The following is a 21115-nucleotide window of genomic DNA, read 5'->3' as shown; positions in this document are numbered from 1 at the left end:
ATCTACGGTGAGTGACACTCGGTCCACATTCTCCCATAGCTTCTTCACATATTGTTTCATGCGACCATGCATTTGGATGGTCCATTGCTTAATGACCTTCGCACTAGGAGGATCCAAGTCGAGAAGTGTCGCGTAACACCACATCTCCTTGAACGTGACATTCTAAATAATGCTCCACGGTGAATCAGTCATGTACATAAGCCGTGCAATGACATTATTTGTTTCCTCTGGCGTATGCCCTCTCATTGACCCTCGTCGGCTTGGCTCTCCCTGTTACTTGCTTTGCATTTTGTCGGATATATGAAGCTGATCAGGGTCTTCGAACACCTCACCCTTAAGCTCCGTGTGACTAGCAGGATGGCAAGCTTTGAAATGTTGCCAAAATACATTGTTACTTTTGTCGGCATGTCGCTTTATTGCTTTTCTCTTATTGTGCGGGTTCATCTCCCGCCACAATAAGCATGCATAGTATCCATCACCAATGTATTCGAAGTAGTCAATGATGACTAAACGGTTTGAACAAGGGTGACTCTGTATAGCACGAGAAGTTCCCACGTCCGTACGTTCAGGACCTATAGTTCCTGACCCAGATCTGTCTTGGGTTGGGGCACTGCCTCCGGGTGGGTTCATGGTTCTGAAGGCATAATTCGGTAAGCAATGATTGTTTAATATGACGACGCATGATACTGAACTACGCAATAAACACAATAAACAAACAGAGATACAATTAAACAAACGCAATATAGTAAGTAAGAGATACAATGAAGATAACACAATAAACAAACAGAGCACTGAGAGAATGACAGAAGCATGGAATTCACTGAGAGAGAATGAAAGATGGGTGAATGCGAGAGGAGAGAGGGAGTTAGAGAGTAAGAGAGAATGAGAGGAGAGAGGGAGAATGAGAGAGGGAGAATTAGAGAGTAATAGAGGGTGAGAGAGGAGAGGGAGATTTAGAAAGTAGGAGAAATGAGAGGAGAGAGGGAGACTTAGAGAGTGGGAGAGAATGAGAGGAGAGAGGGAGAATTAGAGGTAACAAAGTAAACAAGAATCAGTGGGTGAGAATGAATGAGAGGAGAGGAGAGAGGGAGATTTAGAGAGTAAGAGAGAATGAGAGAATGAGAGGAGAGAGGGAGAATTAGAGGTAAAAAAAGTAAAAAAGAAGAGAGAGTGAGAGAAGAGAGGAGAGGAGAGGAGAGAGGGAGAGTTAGAGAGTAAGAGAGAATGAGAGAAGAGAGGAGAGTAGAGAGGGAGAATTAGAGAGTGGGAGAGGGTGAGAGAGGAGAGGGAGAGTTAGAAATAAAAGTTTAAAAGTACCAGAGCGTGAGAGAGAATGAGAGGAGAGAGGGAGAAATAGAGAGTAACAGGGGGTGAGAGAGAATGAAAGGAGAGAGGGAGAATTAGAGAGTGGGAGAGAATGAGAGGAGAGAGGGAGAATTAGAGGTAAAAAAGTGAACAAGATTCAGAGGGTGAGAATGAATGAGAGGAGAGGAGAGAGGGAGAGCTATAGAGCAAGAGAGAATGAGAGAAGAGGGGAGAATTAGAGAGCGGGAGAGAATGAGAGAGAGGGAGAATAAGAGGTAAAAAAAGTAAAAAAGAAGAGAGAGTGAGAGAAGAGAGGAGAAGAGAGAGGGAGAGTTAGAGAGTAAGAGATAATGAGAGAAGAGAGGGAGAATTAGAGAGTGGGAGAGAAGGAGAGGAGAGAGGGAGAATTAGAGGTAAAAAAGTAAACAAGATTCAGAAGGTGAGAATGAATGAGAGGAGAGGAGAGAGGGAGAGCTAGAGAGCAAGAGAGAATGAGAGAGAGGGAGAACTAGAGAGTGGGAGAGAATGAGAGGAGAGAGGGAGAACTAGAGGTAAAAATATACAAAAGAATCAGAGGGTGAGAATGAATTAGAGGAGAGGAGAGAGGGAGAGTTAGAGAGTTAAAGAGAATGAGAGCAGAAAGGGGAGGAGAGAGGGAGAATTAGAGAGTAATAGAGGGTGAGAGAAGAGAGGGAGAGTCAGAAATATAAGTTAAAAAGTTACAGAGCGTGAGAGAGAATGAGAGGAGAGAGGGAGAAATAGAGAGTAAGTGAGAATGAGAGAGAGGGAGAGCTAGAGAGTGGGAGAGAATGAGAGGAGAGAGGGAGAATTAGAGAGTAAGAGAGAATGAGAGGAGAGAGGAGAGGAACGAGGGAGAAGTAGAGAGTAAGAGAGAATGAGAGGAGAGAGGAGAGGATCGAGGGAGAATTAGAGAGTAAGAGAGAATGAGAGGAGAGAGGGAGAATTAGAGAGTAAGAGAGAATGAGAGAAGAGAGGAGAGGAGAGAGCGAGAATTACAGACTAAGAGAGAATGAGAGGAGAGAGGGAGAATTAGAGGTCAAATTGAAAAAGAATGATAATTGAGCATCGGAGGCCATTACCGATGTACATTTACTCTCAATCAACTGAATTCAGCATTGGAGGCATTTACTGATGTTCTGTTATTCAGAACATCTACAATTCCCATATGCAAGAAACAAAGAACATCATTTATGAACTCTAACAAAGAACATCTCTTAATTTAACTATAGCATTGGGATGCAATGCTATAGTCAATTTAACTATAGAACTGAGAATCAGCAAATGAAGTAGGAACAAAAAAAAAGAAAATTTAGAAGAACTAAGCGGCATAGAATGAGAGCGTTAGAGGCAAAATAATAAAAATAAACCGACGACCCAGACGAACATGACCGAACGTACCCGCGAGTCCGCCGTCCGCCGATTCCGCCGATCCCCCCGTCCGCCGACGCCGTCGTCCACCGTTCGCCGTCCGCCGATTCCGCCGTCTGCCGTCTACAGCTCTCTTTCCGTCTTTCGTGTATTTTGGATTCAAATTTTCGAATCCAAAATACACGAAATTACCTTAAGAATGTAATTCGATGTGGATATTGAAAACTGATATCCACACCCGATATCCGATGTTGTCATCCTCCCCCCTGAGATGGAGACAGACGTTGACATCGAGACGGATATCGGCACTGTAGCAACTGATATCCGATATCTGGATATCGAAAAGAACGGATAACGGAAATTGCCTTTCCGGATCCGATACAGCATCCATCCCGATACCGTCATCCGGTACCAGTATTGGGAGGGGCGAACACTAGTCTGGAGCGACGGAGAGGGCTATCCGTCGTATGTCATTTGTCATCTGTTATTCGTGATGAACAACGGATGATGAAAATGACAGACGAAAAGTGGCGGATGACGGATGACTTTTTCTAATTTGTATAATATTAATTAAAAACTCTAAAATAACAAGATGGTAAGTCAACGACGAGAAGGTTAGGCCTGGGCTAAATCAACGCCGGGGGATGGCAGAGATCAAGATCTCCTGTGGCGATTTAGCAATCTCCACCGTTAGATCGACGACGGGGCCAGGGCGGGGCCTTCGGCGCCTAGACGACGGCACCGGCGAAGGCGGAGAGGAAGAAGGCACCGGCGATGGCCACTCCGGCCACCACCCTAGGTCCCCTCCGGCAGAGCTCGTTTCTGGTGCAGGCTGTGGAGGAGACCAGTGGATGTCGTGGGCGTCGGTGCTGGCCTGGGTGGTTGCGGAGAAGCTGACGAATATGAAGTCGTTAACGAAGCGGGAGAGCTCGATGGGGAACGTTAAAAAAAGGCCCTCGTTCCGTCATCTAAACATCCATTATCTGTTCCGTTTTTTCGAACGGAAGGATGACGGAACGGAACGGATGACGGACTTGTGATGATGACGAAACTGTGACGAATGCCGAATCGGACGAAAAAAATTCCATGGACGGATAACGGAACGAAAGTCCGTTCAGTCCCGTTCCGTCCGTTCGAAAACGTCATCAGTTTCGTCCAAGTGAATGGAATTTCAAAGCCGCGTGGCAGGCCAATTTATTGGGCCATTTCGAAGTTATTGGGCCTTCTCGTTTTCTCTTCGGACAGTCTATAAAGTGACGGGACTGGCGAAGCAGCGGAGTAGCTACAATGGCGGATTCGAAGGTGATGGCCGTTCCTTTGCCGGAGCTGATCAAAATTGCCGATCCTGTTCGCCGGCGATTGATCGGCACGCCGCACGAGATTCCTCCGGGCGACGAAGTTTCAATCAAGTTCTTGATCGAATCTCTGCTTCCTACTTCATTCGGAGTTCATGAAGGCAGAAATCTCGAAGAAACCAGAAAGTTCTTCCTCTGTTGCTTGATTCTAGCCTCAGCAGAGGGCGAGGAATCCCCTCACCTATATTGGATCCCGAAGGAGCTTTCTCTTGCCGCTCGATCGGCGTTGCGCGAGCTCTCCGGCTGCTTGAATTTCGCCGGCGACCGCGAGTTTATGTGCGCTTTGATGCCGCTCTTGTTACCGTCTTTAAAGAGTGTTATCAAGGAGAGTGGCGTCGACTTGGAGGCGGAGGACGTTGTGGCGTCTTCTGCCAGGATGCCGGTCATTCACGCTATCGTGTCCGCGCACCAGTTCAGATGGCTAGTCACTCAGGTCATTCAATTTCTTCTCCTCAGAGTTACATTCATTTTCCAGAAGTTATCTTACTCTATGTTCTTCCTTTTGGCGTCCAACGATAGTATAATAATCAACTTGCTTGCGTTTCTCCGCTAATATTCCTGAGGTGCATTCCTTTTGGTATTCTAGAGAAGCCATCTGACTCAAAGTTCTTCCCGTGGCAACTAACGATTGTACAGTAATCAACCAAAATCTGTGCCATGAAAATTTATTCTCCATGCCTATTATTTAGAATTGTTTCATGACCGCAGACCCAATAGCTTTTGGTTCCTACTATAATTTGAATTATGGAATATTTAGGTCCAATGAAGGTGTTTTTGTTGCAACCCCTTCATTGTAACGTCAATAATTCTTGATGAAATCACGACGATGTTCTCAATTCAATCACAAGAGAGCAGAAGAGAGGGAAGAATGGAGAAAAAGTGAGGGAGTGAGAGAAGGCCAGTGGACTGGATGACGCTATCGAGCAGTCGGGGATAGACAATGCCCTGGACCTGAGGTAGATTCCCATTCCCTTGGCAGGGCTAGACGTCTGCGAGAGAGTTTGGGTTAAGAGAGGGCCAGAGACGTAGAGGTGTGTGAGAGTCCTTGGGCGGACTGTCTGTAGGCTGTAATCTGTGCCAGAGTGACCTGCCATTCATTTGCCGCAGAAAGTCCCGTCGGAATGGGCTGTACCTTGACTGCAGTTCTCACCGTGAGCTTCAGTTGTGAAACATAAATCACTGGGTAAATCTGTGCATCAGATGGCCAATCGAAACGGTCGGCCACCAGTTCGATGAGCTGGGTGATGTGGTACAGTCCAAAATATTTGGCCACCAATTTTTCATCGGTGGTGTGAGCTAGGGACTTCATGCAGTAAGGTTTTAACTTGAGGAACACTATTTCCGGGCTGACCCAGCGCATGATGCCGAGCGTCTCCACGTGGTCTCTTCCTACACGGAAGGGAGGACGTTAGGCAGGTTCTGTTTTAAGGATAATGGAGGTGGCTTCGTCAGTTGGGATGACTTCAAACGTCAAGTGTATCATCTATTCAGCCAACAGCCTCGAGAGGCTGATCACCAACTGTTAGTGAGAGACTAGCTACTATGGGCTAATGGGCCCTATTCTATAAGCCCATTAGCCCATCTATCCTTCTCTCTCTTAGGGTATACATACCCACCTATGTACTCAGTTATGTGCATGTTATTATCTTCCTCTTTCCTTCCACAACATGGTATCAGAGCTCCATAGCTCCTCACCTAGGGTTTGACATCGCCCGCACATCGCCGCTGCCGCTCTTGCAGCAGCAGCCGCCGCCGCCGCTCTTGCAGCAGCAGCCGCCGCCGCCGCGCGCACGCGCAGCAGCACATCGCCGCCGCGCGCACGCGCCGCAGCCCGCAGCCGCCAGACGCTGCACGCCCGCGTCGCAGCCGCCAGCTGCCGCGCGCCCGAGCCGCAGCCGCCAGCCGCTGCGCGCATGCGCCGCAGCCCTAGCCGCAGCGCGCCGCGCCGCAGCGCCCGCGCCGCGCACGCGCAGCCCTAGCCGCAGCGCGCTGCGCCGCAGCCGCCACGCCGCGACGCGCCGCAGCTTGAGCCGCAGCGCGCCGCGCCACAGCCCTAGCCGCAGCGCGCCGCGCGCAGCCGCCAGCCGCTGCACGCAGGCGCCGCAGCTCAGCCGCAGCGCGCCACGCAGCAGCCGCCAGCCGCTGCGGCGCACGCGCGCAGCCCTAGCCGCAGCGTGCCCACGCCGCAGCCGCCCGCGCTGCGCGCCGCGCCGCAGCCCTAGCCGCCGCGCGCACGTGCCGCAGCCCTAGCCGCAGCGCGCCTGCGCCGCAGCCGCCAGCCGCAGCCAGCCGCCGCCGCACGCCGCCACCGAAACCAACATGCCGTTCACTGAGACTGACTTCGCCGAGAGGCCCTTGTCCTACAAGGTGGCCCATCCACTCCCATCGGTCCCGGAGGTGACCCTCCTACGAGGCCCGAATCTCCTTCAGTGGATGCGCTTTGTCGAAACCGCCCTGAAGGCACGTCAGCTCTTCAAGCACTGCACTGAAGAGCCCCTTACAGTCGACCACCCACACCATGCGGCGTGGGACGTTGAGGAACAGTTCGTCCTCGGCTGGCTGTATGCGTACACCCTGGCTCCCGACTTCCGCGACCGGTTTCCGCATCAGAAAACGGTCAAAGGATTCTGGGATCAGGTGCGCTCCTTCTGTGGCCGGGACAACGACTGATGGCGCCTTTATGCTCTTGCATGTCAGGCCAGCAATCTCTGTCAAGGGACGCTGACCATCTCTGAATATGCACTTGCCCACAAGAAGATGTGGGATGAGGTGGACTATTATCTTCCACCCGACGACCCGACGTCGAAGACGTACCAGAATGTGCTCCTCTTGCGGATCATGAGCTTCCTCAGCGGCCTGAACCGCGAGTATGACGACATCCGTCGTCGTGCTTTGCACCGCAAAGAAGGTCCACCTGATCTTGAGGAATTGGTGAAGGAGCTCCAAGAGGAGGAAAGTCACTTTCTCCTCCATGGGACTCCCTCCTCCGGTCCTCCGGGCGAGTCGACCGCCCTGCTTTCTGCCCCCACCGCGTCTGCACTTTCTTCCGGCGGCAAGCCCCCGGCGATCCTCCCTACGCCCACATCCGCTGCTCCACCAGCTGGGACGGCGGTTTGCTCATACTGCGGCAAACCGGGCCACGGGAAGAACAAGTGCAAGAAGAAAGAGGCCGCCGACAGCAAGGCCATGGTGGCCCAGTCTGACTCATCCTCCGCCAGCGCCTCCTCAGTGACCATGGATCAGCTCCAGGCAGATTTGGCCCGACTTCGTGACCAGATGGCAGCCCTGCAGAATCCATCCACGGCTTACTTCGGTGGTTTTGGTGCGTCTTCCACTCCTTCCCCTTCCGATGAATGGTACTGTGGTCATACGGCTTTTCACTCTTCTGTCGTCTCCGATACTACTTGGGTCCTTGACTCGGGGGCCACCAAACATATGACCCCGAGTAATGCCCGGTTTGTGTCCTACGAGCGGCATCAGGGTGGCCGTACTCTTCTCACGGCAGGGTGTGGACGTCTTCGTGTGGCTGGCATCGGGGCAGTCTATGTGGACGGTCTTGGTGTGGTCCACAATGTCCTGCATGTTCCCGACCTGCGGGCAGTTCTTATGTCTCCACAGCGTTTAGTTGATGCCGTCTCTTGTTCATTCCACCTCAGGCTTGACGGTATGTTTCTGTCTGACAAGGTGGGCCGGACTACACCGATTAGGCGGGAGAATGGACTGCTGCTGCTGGATGACGGAGGCCGCTCCCAGTGCTTCATGGTGCACCGGACTCTACTCTCGGCGGCTGAGCAGTGTCGGGGTCGTCTTCTGATGGAGCATCAGCGCCTTTGACACCCCCCTTTCTCTACTTTACAGCGTTTGTTTCCGTCGTTATGTTTGGGCGTGGACCTCAAGACTGTGATTTGTGAAGCTTGTCAGTTGGCCAAGCATCGTAGATCCTCTTTTGCTTCCTCTCCGTCTCACACTACGACCCCGCTGTTCTGCGTCCACAGTGATGTATGGGGGCCGGCCCCACAGCCCAATCTGAAGGGGCACCGCTACTTCCTACTCTTTGTGGACGAAGCTACCCGCTATACGTGGGTTTACCTTCTGACTGCGAAGTCGGAGGTTGCGCAGAATGTTCGACATTTTTGCACCATGCTCTAGACGCTGTTCGGTCGCGGCATCCAGCGTTTTAGGTCCGACAATGCTCGGGACTTCTTCAACGCTGACCTCGACTCTTTCTTTGCCGACCGGGGCATTTTCCACGAGTCCTCCTGTGTGGCCACCCCCGAGCAGAATGGCATGGCTGAGCGGCGGATCGGCTATCTTACCTCGACAGCGCGCACGTTGCTGTTGGACTCGAAGGCGCCTAGGCGTTTTTGGGGCGATGCTGTTTTGACGAGTACTCATCTCGTTAACCGTATCCCCACCCCGCTCCTGGAGTTCTCCAGCCCCTTGGACCGGATGACTGCGGCCTTCCTGGACGCTTCCCTGAGGACGGGGCTCTTGCCTCGTATCTTCGGCTGCACGGCCTACGTCCATGACTCTTCTCCGACGCGCACAAAGCTTGATGCTCGCGCCCTCAGGTGCGTGTTCGTGGGTTACTCTTCCCTCCAAAAAGGGTATCGGTGTTACCATCCGCCCTCTCGGCGTTTCTTCATCTCGGCAAACGCGTCACCTTTGCCGAGCATGAACTCCTACTTTGGGGACTGTTCTACCTCATCACGCCTTCCGCTGGATGAGGCTCCTTCGACCCCCTTGGGGCCCCGTCTGATCGTGGAGTCTACCACCACCACACCACCCTCCTCCCTCCATGATCTCTCTCCTTGCCTCCTCTTCTCAGTTCCCCCTGCGGGTCCTTGGGACGTGTCCTCCACGCCGTCTTCGTTTCCTGCCCCTCCCCTTGGCACCTCCTCCTCTCCCATTGGTCTCCGGTTCACCATCCTCGTCCCCTCCCGGTGAGTCGCCCTTGTCACCTGTTCGTGACCAGCCCTCGTCTCCATCCAACTCATCTTCCCCTCCTACCGCCGACATACACTCCTCATCCGGTGTGTCGTCTCCTGCTCCTCCCGGGGAGTTCCCCCTTGCTTCCGCTCCTCCTTCTGTCGATGGTGGCGATCAGTTGGGATGGCCTATTGCTCTACGGAAAGGGGTCCGTCAGTGCACTAAGGCCTCCCTATACCCTCTCTCTCATTTTATCTACTTTGACCGGTTGAGTCCTCCCTACCGGTTATTTCTTTCCCGCATCGAGTTCGATCCCGTTCCTCGTCTCTTAGCCGATGCTCTCGCCTCTCCTTCTTGGAAAAGCGGCGATGGATGAGGAGATGCAGTCTCTCCTCAAGAACCACACGTGGGACGTCATTCCACTTCCCCCTGGCAAGAGGGCTGTGGACTGCAAGTGGATCCACGCCAAGAAGCATCATGCGGACGGGACTCTCGAACGCCTCAAGTCTCGGCTTGTGGCTCGGGGGTTCACTCAGTCCTATGGCGTAGACTACTTCGAGACGTTCTCACCAGTGGCGAAGATGGAGACTGTCCGTCTTCTTTTGGCTCTTGCGGCCCATTTCCACTGGACCATCCGCCAGTTCGACGTCAAGAATGCCTTCTTGCATGGTGATCTGACGGAAGAGGTGTACATGCAACAGCCGCCGGGCTATTCTCTCGGCCCCCCGGTCACGTGTGCCGCCTGCGGAAGTCTCTCTATGGACTCAAGCAGTCTCCGCGCATGTGGTTTGGGCGGTTCTCCTCCGTTCTGAAGACCGAAGGGTACACTCAGAGTAATGGAGATGCCTCCCTCTTCTTCCGTCACAGCCCGACCGGGATCTCCATTCTTGCCGTGTACGTCGACGACATCCTCATCACGGGGTCTGATGCTGCTGAAGCTGTCCGCCTGAGCGCCGCCTTGGCTAAGGAGTTTGAGATCAAGGCCCTCGGCCTTCTTCGCTACTTCCTTGGTCTCGAGGTGGCCTACTCTCCTCGTGGGATCTTCGTCTCACAGCAGAAATACACCGTCGACTTACTAGCACTGACTGGGATGACCGATTGTGCGCCGGTGAGCACTCCCATTGATCCCAACGTCAAGTTGGGCAAAGGGGAGGATTCACCACTGACGAATTCCCACCGGTATCAGCAACTGGTGGGGAAACTCCTCTACTTGACGCACACTCGGCCTGACATCGCCTTCGTCGTCAACTTGCTCAGTCAGTTTATGCATTCTCCCCGGGAGGTTCACCATCAGGCCGCCCACCGGGTTCTTGCGTAACTGAAGGGCTGCCCCGGCAAGGGCCTGCTCTTCCCTCGCAGTACTGACCGGACCGTCAAAGTATACACTGATGCTGACTTCGCCGGTTCCGTTGTGGATCATCGGTCTACCACGGGCTACTGCACGTTTGTTTTTGGCAGTCTTGTCAGCTGGAAAAGCAGCAAGTAGGACAAAGTGTCCCGTTCTAGTGCGAAGCGGTACGCGCGCACTCGCCGATGGGGCCTCCGAGGGCCAGTGGATCTATGGCATCCTTCACGATCTCCGCGTGGAGTACGCCGGCCCGATTCACTTCTACTGCGACAACAAATTGACGATCGCGTTGGCCAAGAACCCTGGACAACAGGGACGTATCAAGCACATGGAGCTCAACTGCTACTTCTTCAAGGAGCGAGTCGACGAAGGGATCTTTGACCTTGATTTTGTTGCCTCCGCCGACCAGGCAGCGGACGTCCTCACTAAGGGCCTCTCCCGCCCACTTCTTCAACGTGCCGTCTCCAAGCTCGGCATGGAAGATATCCATACTTCGCTTGCGGGGGGGTGTTAGTGAGAGACTAGCTACTATGGGCTAATGGGCCCTATTCTATAAGCCCATTAGCCCATCTATCCTTCTCTCTCTTAGGGTATACATACCCACCTATGTACTCAGTTATGTGCATGTTATTATCTTCCTCTTTCCTTCCACAACACCAACTTTTTATACTGCGACAAACGGGCTTGGTGGACGAGGTCATCTCTGCCATCGTGGACCTGGTGGGCTAACTAGCGGAACTGTCTGTGGAGATGGTCATGCATACTCTCTAATCTGCACTACGCTTGTCTCTCCAAGCTGAGATCAGCTGTCAAGAACCCTGCTTCACCAAGAAACTCATCAACTGCGTGTTTAAGGTAGAGAAGCTGTTTTCCCAACTAGAGTTGAAAGCAACAAGGCTAAGTGACACATTTTTATCAGTTTTCGCATAAGATATTGGATGTTCACATTTTTATCATTTGTCATCGCATTATATTCATCATCATGATCATGTACTAATAACGTAATGCATGGTTTAGGTTGGCTTCCCCTACCTAGGAGAGCTTTGTCCATTGGTCATACCATGTGCATTGACAGCTTTAGATCACTGGTCCCCTGAAGTGAAGGTAATGATTACATTCTTGTCTCTCTTTCAACGAATGCAAGAATTTTTTTCCTCCCCACTTGTGAAATGGGCCCAACTTCTTTTGATATTGATATTGTCCAGATTACTATGAAATCATATAGAAATTGATGGTTTTTAGAATCTTTTTTAGCTTCCAGACTTGAAGTTAGTTTTTGTTTTATTTGTGTTTGAGCTGGCCATGTTCTTAGTTATGTCAAATTAGTTTTCTCATTCGAATTTTTCAAGGATATCTTCAACTTTTTTTTTCTTTTTCGTTCAGGCCCCAGGGATGGTGACTTTTATTCACTTAGCCAAGAATGTCAACTCTACAGAACTAGCATGGTACGATGAGCCAATTCTTGATGCGTGCTGTCGGAATGTTGCATCAAATGACCTGCTTTGGGGTCGTGTGGTTGAAATGTCGGTTATTCTGCTGACACATATTCAGAGGGGAAATCCTCGTAGCCCGTGGTATGTCTTTGATTAACCTTCCGATCTACCACCTGTGAAATTTGCTAGGGCTTGAGATTCATTCAGATCGGATCAGATATACTTCGATCAATATATACAATGAATTGCGTGGTTGGATTTTGATCGGGCCCAATGGGCTGATACGATCAATAGTAGGGCTGAATGAAGATCACACGAGTTCTGATCAATGCTTTGATCGATCAGATTGAATCTCTGAGCCCAAGTCAATCGTCATTGTCTTGCTTGATGCCAAATCTTATCTGTTATTTCTGACAATGTGCCTCGTAGGGCACTAGAGAGGGAGGCGAGAACAGAATCAATTTTAGTATAAAAGTAAAACCGTCACTTTTGTATTAGAAAACATACATACATATATATATATATAGAGGTCATATTGGGCTACATTACAATGGGTAGATTCCTCAAACTGTGAAGCATGTCTTAGCACGTGTCATATCATAACAATTTCACTCCAAAATCTTATCTATAATACATTCTGTTAACATCTTAACCGATTATCAATGTAATCTGAAGTGATCAACTAACAGGTACGGCCAGATTTTTGGGGAAATGCTTGCTCACTTGGAACGACATCCGATGAACAAGGATCGGCGAGTTTCGTGGCTACATCATATTGATCCAGTCTTGAACACTATGGGTCTTTTCCTTTTGGTTCATTTCAGACGTATTTTCCCTCTGTTCTTCGAGTGGCTACATGCCAATGATGACGAGACATTGATCTTGGTATTTTCTTTCTTATTACCCCTTTTCTTATCGCATGTAAAGCTACTCAAATTCTCTTTAATCGGAAATATTTCTTCTATCTTTAGGCTATGGCTTTTTTAAGTTAATTTTCTAATGGAAGCTTAGATACTGATTCGATTCTTCCCTCCTGAATCTGATAGATTCATTTCTTAAAAGAATCGGCAAATTCTTAAAGAAAAACGATTTGTGACTCTGTAACTGGTGTTTCAGAAATCTTCTCATTTTCCAATTCGACTCTCTTGGAAAATAACCTCTCTAAAGAAGATGTTTTTTTTCTGAACTGAAGAATGTCCTCTCACCCTGATTCGCAAGTGACACAATCGAATATAAAGTTTATCCCAATAAGCATACCATACCAAGTAATTTCTCTTTAAGAAAAAACTTTTCAAAAAAAAAAATTCTCTTTAAGAAAATGTCTGTGTTGACTCAACTATTACTTAAATCGTAAGTTTTCATGATCTGTCAGGTACTTGATCGTATCTATACTATTGCTAAAGTGACGTGGCCAAGGAAGTCGCCTTTTATTCTGAGGTGAGGACATTGCCTTGGAGTTACTATTCAGAGTTTCTTCGAAACCTCAGCTCTTGATTCCAATGAATTGAGAAAAAAAATGATTAGTTGAACTAGAAGATAACTATTATATTCCCTATGCCTTGGTTATCTTTAGAATTATTCTTGGTCAAAGAAATCAAATAACAAGATTTAAAATGGAATTCTTTCTGGTTGCGACAAAATTTATTCTCTCTGATCCTGTGTTTAACTAAAATTATTTTTGGTAATATTGTAGCAATTTCTGCGTTCATGCGACACATCATTAGGGTGAGGTGATATTTTTATCGGATGGGATAGTGTTTATCTCGAGGTCGACCAGTCCTATCTGATCTTAGAACAAGCACTTCAGATGATCGTTTTACTAGACTTGCCCTCAAACTCTCTGATTTTGGTTGGTTGATCGTCACACCCTAAAACATACTATATTTAAATTGGCCAATGTGCGTAACGAGAAGGGAAAAAAATGAAAAAAAATTGATCGGCCTAATTGGTTCTGCCATCTAGGACAACACGGACAAACTCTCAGATTAAGCCGTTTGGTATTTCTAACCATTTTTTTTAGGAAGCACATCCGCATATTAGTAAAAATTTCATTTTTTCACTGTCAGTCTGCCTCCAACCAGTTTATTGTCATTTCAATCTGCAAATTCTCTATTTTTACCTAACAGATTTTACCCACAGGATATGAAAATGCGAAATAATTGAACATTCTTTCAACTTTATGTCAGATTGGCGGATGAGCTAATTCCAGTTTTCAAGGTTGCTTCTACAAGGAAGGAGCGGGAGGCCATCAGGAATCGAATTATTCAAATTTTCTTATTACTTCGCTCGTAAGCCCTTCCGATCTTCACATTTGGATATTCAAATGGCCACTAATCAACCGCCACGTGTTCTATTGCCAGGTGTCATGCGCAACAATTTGAAGCCACCTGGAATAAACACAGAGATAATCCTGACCTTGCGCAACTATCTTCTTCCATGTCAGGATGATGATGGGCGACATCATCCTTGTCATCGTTGACTGCAGTCAATGACAATGACGTGGCTGTAAATTATCAAAAGGTTAGTGAAAATGACAATAGACAATGATAGATTATTTCCTTTAGATATGGTTGTGCCGTGAGGTGGAAAGTTTCACACCGAGTGTACAAAAACTCGTAGGCAGCAAACCCGCCCTGTGCGATGTACGGTGCGAATTTGCGGAGAGAAGACTGAGTGAGATTGAGAGAGAGGGAGAGGTGCGAACTAGATAGTGAGAGTGAGAGAGTGAGAAGTAAGAGAAGATTGAGAGAGAAAGAGAGTAGAGAGAGGAGCGATCAAGATATATACATGTGGATATCGAGAGAGAGAGAGAGAGAGAGAGAGAGAGAGAGAGAGAGAGAGAGAGAGAGAGAGAGAGAGAGAGAGAGAGAGAGAGAGAGAGAGAGAGAGAGATCAATGTTTTTTGTTTTTCTATTTTTTCTATAAAATTTAATGTGCTATGCGTGTCTGAAATTTGAAACTTGGCTCGCCCTTGGCTTGCACTTAGCTCCGGCTCGGCTCACATTAGGCTTTCTCTCTTGCGCTCTAGGCCCGCCCTTGACTTCCCTCTCGAGCTCTCAGTTCCCTCTCCGCTCCCACTGAGCTTTCCCTCTCAGCTCCTACTTGACCCGCTCTGGATGTGGAAACCGTCCCGTCCACTATCCAAGGCCCCAGACAGGACCTTTCATCCACGGACAAAAAAACCGTCACGTCTGAAAACTGACGGACGATTCAACGTCCTGTCATTCACGGATGAAATAGCCGTCCCATCTGAGACCGTGCACTAAAATCAAACCAACCATAAGAGCCACTCCATCGAAATTTCCCTTTTACAATTTTTTACAAATTGTCAGTCCTAAAATTTCAAATTAAATGATCTTTTCTTAAGAATTTGCCCGAGGACTTACAATTCGGGTCGGCTCCAGAACGGGACGGTTTTGAAAACCGTCCCACCCGCCCTAACGTTCCGTCCCGTCCGGCTGTTCCACGGTTTCCCCGACGACGGACGAGGACGTGGCAGACGTGGGTTGATATCAGAGGAGGGTATTTTGGGAAATTCGCGAGGGCCCGAAAATACCCGTTGTAAATAGAATTGTTTTGTCCTCCCTCTCTTTCTCTCTCTTATCTCTCTCTTATCTCTCTCTTCTTTCTCTCTCGTCTCTCTCTCTTTCTCTCTCTTGCGTTGGCGGGCAGCCATGTTCTCTCCCTCGCGAGGTCGCGAGGGGGAAGAAGAGCGAGGCGGTGGGGGGAAGCTGCGACGGAGGCGGCGGAGGGAGGCGGCGGCGCCGCCGTACGCTCGGCCGGAGAATTCTCTTCCCGCCGCCGCGGCGGAGACTGGAAACCCTAAGTGGTTTTCCGGCATCATTTCTGGCGCAGGAAGGCTGATCTCGTCGGTTTTCCGCTCCGAGAGTGAGGAATCGTCTTCCTCTTCATCTTCGGAGGACGGAGATGGCCTCCGAGGTTTGTTTTTGCTCGCCCTATCCAGTTATATCCTGTTGTTTTTTGAAGATTTCGGGCCTCCAGCTCTTAGCGAGTCATTTGGGCTTTGAATTTTTTTAGAATGAGTTTAATTGCTTTCTGTTTCGACAGACCGGGCTGTTCTTATCACGCACTTGCTCTTCGTTGTTGACTTCTGGCAGACCGCCTTACTGACCCATGAGAGATTTCATTTGAATTTCGTGGGTTTTGTTTATCCTCTTGTTAAGGTGGATTCTTTATTATTTATATTACCCTGTCATTCTTCAGGATTGTCTTTTACCTAGAGTTTGAAAGCTTTGCCGAATGTTGCGGTAATATTAGGTTGGTTAGTCGTTAGAGTTGAACTGTTGAATAGGGCTGGTGCACGGTATAATGAATCTGGGCAGGTAATCTCAGACATTAATCATTCAGATGGTAGGAAAAAAAACCAAGATTTTTCCCCTCTTCTCCTTATAAACCTGGGTTAGTCGTTAGAGTTGTACTGTTGAATAGGGCTGGTGCACGGTATAATGAATCTGGGCAGGTAATCTCAGACATTAATCATTCAGATGGTAGGAAAAAAAACCAAGATTTTTCCCCTCTTCTCCTTATAAACCTGGGTTAGTCGTTAGAGTTGTACTGTTGAATAGGGCTGGTGCACGGTATAATGAATCTGGGCAGGTAATCTCAGACATTAATCATTCAGATGGTAGGAAAAAAAACCAAGATTTTTCCCCTCTTCTCCTTATTAACCTGGGTGGGCGGCCATCAATCTCCGTGATCAACAATGAACTATCGAGAACCGAGGTCCCCTGGAAAAAAAGTCTGGATAAACCCCTGTTCTAGAATAAACTGAAATTTATTGATCTCTACATTTCTATATAATTTTTTGAATGATATCTTTGGAGATACCATTCAATGACTTAATGATATTTCATTAGTCACTGTTCACGAATTATATTGGCAAATAGGAGGATTACAAGTCCATGCCCAAGTGCTTATTACTTCTTGGGTCGTATTTGCTATCTTATTAGATTCAGTTACCTTAGTTGTTCGGAATCCACAAACCATTCTGGCTGACGGTCAGAATTTCTTCTAATATCTCCTTGAATTCATTCGAGACTTGAGTAAAACTCAGATTGGAGAAGACTATGGTCCTTGGGTTCCCTTTATTGGAACTATGTTCTTATTTCTTTTTGTTTCTAACTGATCAAGTGCTCTTTTACCTTGGAAAATTATAGAGTCACCTCATGGGGAATTAGCGGCACCCACCAATGAATAAACACTACAGTTGCTTTAGCTTTACGCCAACCCCATTCATTGTCTGATTAGATATGGTCAGACTCCAGTTGTGATCATGTCATAATGTTTCTGTCCAAGAGGAGATTTGTTTCCGATTGGTTACCTTAGTTCGAATGATTTTCATTCTGAGGGATGTTTAGCTAAAAAATTTGTATCAGGTTTTTAGTGCTAATCTAAGTTTCTCTTTGTATTAGGTTTTTAGTGCTAATCTAAGTTTCTATTTGTATTAGATTTTTAGTGCTAATCTAGGTTTCTCTTTCAAGCTTAAGTAACATAGTTTTAGACCACTGGAATTTAATCCCTGAGCCTGGCTTTGGAGCTTGAGAGATCACTATTTCTTGTTTGGTAACCTCTTTATTTTCTCGACATAACTTATAGGATAGTTAATACAGGGAAAGAGAATAAGACGATTGCCATTCGAATTGCTTTTTACTCCTGTCATTGTAGATGAAATTCCATCACTTATTGATTACCTCGATTGCATGGAAAAAATTTGAGATAATTTTTATAAAATGCAAATAAGCTTCAGATTTCTTGACAATGTTCATGAGCTACGAGAATTCGTGTAGCCTAAAAAATACTGAATAATCTTTTGTGACAACTTCCTGCCATTTTTCTGCAGACGAAGATGACGATGTGAATGTTCGAACTGAAGATCTTCAAGAACTAGATGAGGTAAAACAGTGTTTGAGTCCCATTAGTATATTTAGCGGTTGGATAACCGATTTGGCGAGTATCAGATTTCCTTATGTTAGAAAGACTCTTGCTTTATTGCTTATTTATGTATTTCTTGTACCAATGGGCTACGTTTTATTAGTGGCCCATTGTCTCTTTTCTTTATTTCTGGCGAGTGCGTACACAGATTAAGTGACCCATTCTACTCTATTTATTGATTTCTCCTGCGTGGGAATTAAGTCACCTAAGTTGTATAAGCCACAGGAGAGAAGCGCGGGAGGAACATGACTAGAATAGATTTTCTCTTCTGATCAAGGCCTAAATTTAACCCTTTTTCCGTCCATTTTCAGTCCTCGCCAAGGGAAATATATATTCTTCTATTGTCCCATTAGTTTCTCCTTTTTGCATTTTCTAGACTTCCCGATAAACTATTTTATATTTGAATGCTCTTAAATGAAACTTCCCCCGTTCATTTAATAGATAAATATTCATCTTAGCTACTTTGGTAATTCATCCCCGTTTATAAACAGTTATTGTTTCCTGTATTGAAAGGATTATCAGTTTTATTGCTAATTACGAGTTAATGAGAACTCCGAGAATGTTGAGTCATTTCAATGACTGAATAATGATTTTCTCTTACCATTGACCATCTCTTCTAACTTTTCTACATAATTATTTTATAATGTCAAGGGTTATTCAGTAATTTCTCGCTGTTCGAATTTGGATTTTCTTTCTCTTTTAAACATCTGGTAAATATATAACTCGAAAAGCAGAATGATTGTTGTGTTTCTCTGGCGTTGTTAGGCTCAGAGGAGTGATAAACTACCCGCCTTGTGTGGTGCCGAGGAATCACCACGGGAAAAACAATGGAGCGAACGAAAGCTTGCCATCAAACATTTACTAAGGGAAGAAACATTTTCCAGGTTCGAACTTTGATTTTCCTATTTTTTCCTCTCAAGAGAAAACCTTTTTCTCTCGGCCGCTTTTTGACTCCGGAAATATTCCACTTCCTCCCAGGGAAGAGAGTGATGTTCTTATAAAGATAATCCAGTCGAGGGTTGTTGACCCTTCTGTAGACTTTAAATCGGGAGGGCGAAAAAATGTTCCAGAGAAATCAGTGTACAATGATTTAACCTTCCTGGGCACTTGGAGATCAATAAATAAAGGCAGAAAATTCCCCGATGGAGTCGCTTATTCTTCCAACCTTACGGGCGAACGTCCATCAGAGGCTTCGACTGTTCATGGCTTCACCCAGGATCTCTGCGATAAAGCTGTTATGGAGGCAAAGCAGTGGCTAGACAAGAAAAAGCTCGAATCAGCCACAAAGTCTAACTCAGATCTCGGCCCTTGCACTTTGAACACATCGGTGAGTCAACCACTACTTCTCTATTGAGCGCTTATTTGCTTGATAAATCTCTAATTTATTGAGTAATTTTCAGGTATGGGATGTTCAAGCCGGCTCTCCCGTCGATGTTGCTAGAACATATATGCAGAGCCGGCCTCCTTGGCAGTCACCAACATTCACTGGCTTCAGATTCCGATCTCCGCCTACTGGAACACTTCTTTTTAAAGACGAAACGCCCTCCAGCGTTAAATCGGATATTTTGTCGTCTCCTTCTCTGGTAATTCTCTTTCCTAAACAGCGTACCATTCCGAAAATTAGCTGTTTTAATGGACTTTGACCTATGCTCTTTGTTTTAAATCAGGGTTTATTTGATGTAAATGCTCCTCGAATTGCTGATGGAGGTCTCAGTTCAAACCCATTATCTTCCCTTGGTGAAGGGTCTAAATCGCTGCACAGACCGAACACACCAGAGTTTGGCTTTGCTGATTCGTCAACGTCCCCGGACAAAGGGGCAGTCAACATAAGTATCTCTATTCCACTGTCTCCTAAACTAGGAGCAAAGCCGGCTGATCCACCCTGTGAAAGCCCACTAGATAACCTGTCGTCCAATGGCACAGTCAACGCCCAGAGCAATATTTCTTCCCTCAATTTCGTTCCAGATCCTGATGAATTTCTCAACGGTGAGGATTTCATGATTGAAAGACGAGATAGGAACGCATCATCTCAAGCAACTGAAGCTGCGACAGAATCTCCGTTCTCTGCACTGCCCAACTATGTTCTCGTTAATGACCAAAGCCTGGTAATTAGTCACCATCATTATAGCTCATCTAATACCAAGATCTTTGTTTAATTTTTTGTTAGAATAATTGTGTATTTAAATTTGAAGGATCTCGAGGCTGAGAAAACCATGGCCACTGATGGTGAGTTTCCTAGAGCAAGGGTAAAATATTCTGGATTCTTAATGATATTACCGAACTGCAGAGGTCGGTTGATATATTTTGATTTTTTTCAGATCTAAGATCAAATGGCGGAAAGGACCGTCACACCGAACAACCGGCTCACTTGAGCCCTTCCCAGCCCCCCTCGTAAGTTTTGCCAGTGCTTTGTTCATCCTGTTCTTTAGATCCTGTTATCTCACACTAGCTATGTTTGACTGGACCCAGCTTATCGTCGGGCCCACCACCTGCCTTGGCTGATGACGGCCCGCGTACGGTGGCACGGGAAAATGGCCGTGGTAGTCTTGTGATGGCGGCAGAGCAGACAGTGCCGGTGGTGGGCCGGGGCACCGCTCGGGCTGTCCGGACAAAACGGGTCGTCGCCAAGAACCGGCGGGGAAGGTCGAGTGTGAAGTAGGCCAATTATGGAGGGTAAATGTGGCATAATTGTTGTTTATTTGTGCTATCAGAAAGCTCCTATTGACCTTAGGCGTTGACCATTTGACTTTTCATGGAAAGTGGAAGTCTGAGGGAAGCGTCAGCTTAAGCTAAGGTTTGAGGGAGGAGGACCTATCATTCGTTCGGTCTCTTACCATCATCAGTCGCCATCCTGACCTCAAGTAGAAAATGGATCCAAAGCCCTCATGACTTCTGTTCTGTCCTGTTCCTTCCATATTGAATGTTTTTTATCAAATTGGTGGATGAATGAGTTGACAAAGTAATTTCTGTCATTACTCATCAGCCATTGGTCATCAATCAGACTGGATGATGGATGATTGAAGACAGAAAATGATGGAAACGAATGGATGGTGGAGAGGAAAAGAGGGAATTGGTCCAGTCAGATTGGAAGAGATAGCAAGAGTATCAGGGGAGGGGGAGAGGGAAGGAGAGCAAAGTGAATGGAGAGTGTAACAGGGAAAGTGAGATTAAGAAAGAAATAGAGTGAGGGAGAAAGAGAATGAGGTGATCAGATGGATACCTCAGGTGGTATTGTGGTGGTGGCCGTAACAACAACATTGGCCCATCATTTACTCTGTCTTTGTCACAAGAATGAGAATAATAACAGAATGGTAAATGGTAAAGATTACGAAATCCAGATGGATGAGGGCCATTCATTTGGTCACATCTTTTAGTAACTGCCATTTGTCATCTGCCCTCCATCC

The 21115-nt window shown here is 47.3% G+C and overlaps 2 protein-coding genes across 3 annotated transcripts; both read left to right on the top strand.

The window, feature by feature from the left end:
• The first annotated feature begins 3950 nt into the window (after nt 1–3950).
• LOC144712715 (ARM repeat superfamily protein) lies at nt 3951–14322 on the top strand. The gene is made up of 7 exons (XM_078586994.1): nt 3951–4482; nt 11344–11430; nt 11710–11900; nt 12449–12644; nt 13132–13196; nt 13946–14047; nt 14120–14322. Exons 1-7 carry the CDS (start codon nt 3982–3984, stop codon nt 14205–14207), a joined length of 1230 nt encoding a protein of 409 aa, XP_078443120.1. The 5' UTR covers nt 3951–3981; the 3' UTR covers nt 14208–14322.
• A 1027-nt stretch (nt 14323–15349) lies between these two features.
• On the top strand, nt 15350–20462 carry LOC144712714 (flocculation protein). 2 transcript variants are annotated; one of them, XR_013583864.1, is made up of 9 exons: nt 15350–15698; nt 17620–17672; nt 18477–18595; nt 18690–19038; nt 19112–19294; nt 19379–19816; nt 19904–19957; nt 20030–20102; nt 20181–20233. XR_013583864.1 is itself a non-coding variant. In XM_078586993.1 (9 exons), the coding sequence occupies exons 1-9, from the start codon at nt 15434–15436 to the stop codon at nt 20368–20370; spliced, it is 1704 nt and encodes a 567-aa protein (XP_078443119.1). In that variant the 5' UTR covers nt 15352–15433; the 3' UTR covers nt 20371–20462. The 2 variants fall into 2 exon arrangements, 1 of the variants encoding a protein (XP_078443119.1); XM_078586993.1 differs by having other exon boundaries at nt 15352–15698; nt 19904–19937; nt 20181–20462.
• Nucleotides 20463–21115: the final 653 nt, after the last annotated feature.

This window comes from Wolffia australiana, chromosome 15 (genome assembly GCF_029677425.1).
Source record: "Wolffia australiana isolate 7733 chromosome 15, ASM2967742v1".
Taxonomy (NCBI): Eukaryota; Viridiplantae; Streptophyta; class Magnoliopsida; order Alismatales; family Araceae; genus Wolffia; species Wolffia australiana.
This window is presented reverse-complemented; position numbering and strand designations above follow the sequence as displayed.

Excerpts from the sequence above, each read along its gene's own strand:
- LOC144712715 (XM_078586994.1), top strand. The coding sequence starts at position 3,982 with ATGGCGGATTCGAAGGTGATGGCCGTTCCTTTGCCGGAGCTGATCAAA. Across the intron at positions 4,483-11,343 it reads TCAGATGGCTAGTCACTCAG|GTTGGCTTCCCCTACCTAGG; the intron begins GTCATTCAATTT and ends TGCATGGTTTAG. Across the intron at positions 14,048-14,119 it reads ATTTTCTTATTACTTCGCTC|GTGTCATGCGCAACAATTTG; the intron begins GTAAGCCCTTCC and ends TTCTATTGCCAG.
- LOC144712714 (XM_078586993.1), top strand. The coding sequence starts at position 15,434 with ATGTTCTCTCCCTCGCGAGGTCGCGAGGGGGAAGAAGAGCGAGGCGGT. Across the intron at positions 17,673-18,476 it reads ATCTTCAAGAACTAGATGAG|GCTCAGAGGAGTGATAAACT; the intron begins GTAAAACAGTGT and ends TGGCGTTGTTAG. Across the intron at positions 20,103-20,180 it reads AGCCCTTCCCAGCCCCCCTC|CTTATCGTCGGGCCCACCAC; the intron begins GTAAGTTTTGCC and ends GACTGGACCCAG.